This window comes from Plasmodium reichenowi, chromosome 13 (genome assembly GCF_001601855.1).
Source record: "Plasmodium reichenowi strain SY57 chromosome 13, whole genome shotgun sequence".
In the NCBI taxonomy this organism is placed as follows: domain Eukaryota; phylum Apicomplexa; class Aconoidasida; order Haemosporida; family Plasmodiidae; genus Plasmodium; species Plasmodium reichenowi.
The window spans coordinates 1810753-1815894 of NC_033658.1; the positions used below are offsets into that span (position 1 = coordinate 1810753).

General features: G+C 19.4%; 1 protein-coding gene across 1 annotated transcript; it reads right to left on the reverse strand.

Annotated features, from left to right (window-relative positions):
• Positions 1–368: 368 nt before the first annotated feature.
• Positions 369–4882, reverse strand: PRSY57_1347300 (elongation factor Tu, putative; the record flags this gene model as incomplete). Its single annotated transcript, XM_012909397.2, has 3 exons — positions 369–431; positions 669–1200; positions 1353–4882. The coding sequence occupies 3 exons, from the start codon at positions 4880–4882 to the stop codon at positions 369–371; spliced, it is 4125 nt and encodes a 1374-aa protein (XP_012764851.2).
• Between the last annotated feature and the right edge of the window lie 260 nt (positions 4883–5142).

Here is a 5142-nt window from a genome sequence, read left to right on the forward strand (position 1 = left end):
AAAAAAAAAAAAAAAAAAATTCAAAGAAGTGTATTTTTTAACAATTCACATAAAAAAAAAAAATGAAATAAAATAATAAACAAAATAAAAGAGATATATGGAACCATAATAAACAATAATAAATATATATTTTGAATAAATGTGTAATATAAAATATATATATATATATATATATATATATATAATTTATATGTTTATTTTTACCTAAAAATTTATAAATTGAACAAAAATTAAGAAGGTATAAAAAATATAAAGTGAATAAGAAATTTTAATTTTAAACATAAGACAATATATATATATATATATACAAAAACAACTTATTAATTTATAATTTAATTTATTTATTATTTATTTTTTAGTTTTCAAAACTATTTCTTTAAGGTACACTGTTTTTCTGGTTTTTGCATAATTTTTTCATTTGTTTCTAATCCCTGTAAAGTAAAATATTAAATATATATATATAATAAATAAATAAGAATATAAATGTATTATTCAACATAAGGATGACGTACATATTTTTATAATTAACAATATGGATGAATATATACATTTAAAATTTTATTGAAAAAGAAAAAATATATATAATGAGAAAAATGTATACATATATGTATATATATATATATATATATATATTTTTTTTTTTTTTTTTTTTTTTTTTTTCTCTTTACCTTTGCTCTCCTAATATAGTTAACGATATCGGTTGCTGTATTTTCCATTAATTTGACATCAAAATCCTCATCATATATAAATGTTGATGTATCATTTAATAAAAATATATCTTCATTTAATTTATTCCAATGACTAAATTGAATATCATAAATAACATTTCCAGAACACTTTGATCTTAATTCTTCTGCTAATTTGAAAGAATTGAATAAAGGCAAATAAGCATCAATACAATATAAGAAATAACCATCTTTTATTTCTTCTGATAAAATAGAACATCTCCTTTTTAATAATACATTATACACTTTTCCTAATACAGTACTTTCACATGTCAAATTTAATCTTAACATAGGTTCAAATATTCTTAATTTATTTTGTTGCATAGAATTTAAACATGCCTCTTTCATTAATGCAATGATATTACCTGCATTAATTTTTTCTTCTGTATTTTCTTCATTACTATTTACATCTTCGAACATTTCATCTTTGGATTCTTCATCAATAATAAGTCCCTCAATAATAAAGAGTGTTCCCCTAACAAAAATAAAATAAAATAAATAAATAAATATAAATATATAAATAAATATAAATATATAAATATATATACATATATATAAATATATATACATATATATATACATATATATATATATATATATATATATATATACATACACATTTTATACCTTATGGGCTCTTGTGCTATGGGACCATATTTCGATGCCAATTTAAATCCAAGACATAAATTATTCAAATATATATTTATATCACTATTATTATCCGACAAATAGGTATCTATAAACGACCTATCATTTATAACCTTTCTATATTTATTATTCGTTAAAATATTATCTTGTAAATACTCGTTATTATTTTTTTTATTATAATATTTTTTTAAATATAACAATGTAATACTTCCATTTTGTACACATATATCCCATAATTCCAAGTGATAATTTTTATTTTTCTTTAACATATTTAATTTTTCAGTACTATCTTTATTTTCATAAATACTTGTCATATTATCTTTGTTTTCCTCTTGAATATCTTCCTTTATAATTTCATCTGTCATATTATCAGAATACATTTTGTCTGAAAAACATATTTCATTTACATATTTTTCCAGATTAATTAAACATTGTTTATACATAAAATTTTCATTTATTGAAGATAAATCATTTTTATTATAATTTAAAAATTGTGGAGATATAGATCTGTTTTCTAATATGGTTTGAATGTTCGAATAATTTTTGTCAAAGAAGTTTAATAAACTGTCTGGCATATTTAATACACTTACGAAAAGATAAAAAGCATCATTATTTAATTTATGGCATATTGTATTATTATTATAATTAAATAAAATATTTAAGAAATGATTATCTTTATTTATAGGAACATTTTTAAATAAGTTTTCTGAAATCATATAATTATTTTTATCCATATTATCATCAATATTATTATTATTCATAATATTAATTACATTTTGATTTTTAAAAGTATCTTTACATAACATATTATTATTTATATCATTGTCTGGATTCTTTTGAGAACATTCCGTTCCTCCTACAGTTGATTGTACTTTTAAATAGTAATCATATAGAATTTTTAAATTATCAGGTATTTTATTCTTTTTTCTTTTAAGTTTTATGTAATTTTCATGGATTCCTTCACGTATTGAAATATTGGCATCTGAAGTTTTAATTTCTATATTACTATAAATATTAACAAAATCGGATAAACATTTTTGCATATGTATTTCTCCACAAAATTTTAATATATATTCCCCCTTTTCATTAAAATCTATATCTATAGATGTATCACATGTATATAATAAAATTAAACCATATAAAAATTTATTCATATCTTGAATATTTCTTGGTTCAATTATTGTGTGCAATATAGTAGAACATGTATCTGTAAATGGTAATATAAATGAATCCGCATTTTTATAATTTGACAAGGTAATATTTTTATTTAAAAATATACCATCATTATTCATTAAAAATATGTTATGTTCTGTTTTATTATTACGTTTATTTTTTATTAAATTCATTAAAGTATTTGATAAATATTGTAAATCTCCTGCATTATTATGTTCCATATTTATATTATTTCTATTTAATGGATGTTCCACATTTTTGTTATAAAACAAATTATTATTATTATTATTATTATTATTGCTATTGTTACTACTATTATTTAGTTCTATATCATTTTTATGATTACTTGTTTCTTTCATATTTTTTTCTACACTATTATTACAATTTATATGTACGTTATCTGACATAAAGTGGCTTTCTTCTCTTTTATTATTTATATTATTTAGATCACGTGTTATCTCATCATTTTCTAAATAATTATATCCTACATTATTGTTTATATCGTCATATATTATGGAAAGATATAGAGCCACAATATTACCTGCATATGCATACCGAATGGGTATTAAATCTCCGCCCATACATATAAAAATTTTTTTGATTATAGTTTTAGTAGATTTCCCACATATATATAAAATCATATTTTCATACAACATTCCTGAATATATTCTACATATTGATAGAAAGGTATTTTTATCATAGAATCCTTTAAATCCAACTAAAGTATTATTTTGTAAATTTGCACATATATATTTGGATATATAGATAATTGTAAATTTTTGTGTAGAACAGTTTATAATATGTTTATATATCTCATCATTATATAATGATGGATAAATTTTGAAAAGTCTATTTTCATCAATATTTTTTGGAGATGGGAATATTTCAATACATGCATTAAATATGGATCTAGATAAATTTAGGAAACGTGACATAATATAAGTTAATATATATGTATTATTTTCTAAATTATTTTGTTGATTTTTATTTATAAATGAATCGCATATATTTAATTCTCTACACAATTTTTTAATTTGTTCATCATCTCTACTTATTATGGTAATATCATATATTTTCCATAAGAAATCTAGTACAACAAGGGAGAATAAATTTTTCTTTTTTTTCTTTGTTTTATTATAATCGTTATCATTTGTGTTATTATAATTAGCATAGCTATTATTTTTATTATTATTATTATTACTATTATTATTATTATTATTATTATTATTATTATTGTTGTTATTATTTTTTGTATATGTCTCGTTAGGTATTTTTAATATTTTTTTTTCTTTGACATTAAAGTAATATTGATTCCACATGTATTTTTTAATTTTATCCGAATTAGAAGTGTCAATATTCATTTTTTTACAAAAGGAGTAACAAAAAATATCCATATCTATACACCAACAATGTATACTACTACATAATAAAACATTTCCTTTTAAAGGGGAATAGGAATATTTCTCTAATTCATTTTTGGTTTCAACATTTTCATTATCCATATTTTCTTCAATATATAATTGATAAATATAAGCATTTACTTGTTCAATAATATTATTAATATGTTCATAAGCAGTTATACTATCCATATTTTGATTAGTAATTAATTTATCTATTTTATTTATAACTAAAATAGTTTTTATCATTTCTTTCCAGCTTTGTCTTAATACAATCTTTGTTTGACTGCATAACCCTTCAATACAATCTACTAAAATTAAAGCACCATCACATATACGGATACATGTAGATACTTCAGATGAAAAATCCACATGTCCAGGTGTATCAATTATATTTATTGAAAAAGTATCCATATTATTTTTCTCCTCTTTTGGTATATTTAGTCCACTATTAATATTATCACTACATTTTATATTATCACTACTTTTTATATTATCACTACTTTTTATATTATCAACAATTTTTATATTATCACTACTTTTTATATTATCACCAATTTTTATATTATCACTATTCATATTGTCCTTAATTTTATTATCAATATTCCTTTCAACAGAATGTTCATTATAAATACCATTATTATTGTTTAAATTATTATTCTTTTTATTCTTATCCTTATTTTCAATAAGCATGTCCTTTAAATAATCTTTATTATAAATGTGCTTTAAAAGAATACTAGAACTTTTCATAGTTATTTGACGTTTCTGTTCATCTTCTCTACTATCCAAGTATTTTATTTTTCCAATGTTTTTCTCACTTATTATTTTATTTGAACTAATTAAATTATCAACTAATGTTGTCTTACCATGATCTACATGGGCCAGAATACATATATTACGGATCTTGTCATTGTCACTTAGGTGTTTTATAAAATCCATAATATTTATATTTCAAAAAAGAAAATATATATATATTAAATAAATAAATAATTAAATATGTGTAAATTATGCATTTCAACGTGGAAATACTTATATAAACATATACATATCAACAAATAATAAAATTATTATATAAAATTACAAATATAACAATATATATATATATATATAATTAATAAATGAATTAATTAATGAACGTATGGTTCAAGATAAAATCATATCATATAATTAAATAATATGATGAAAGAGTAACATAAACA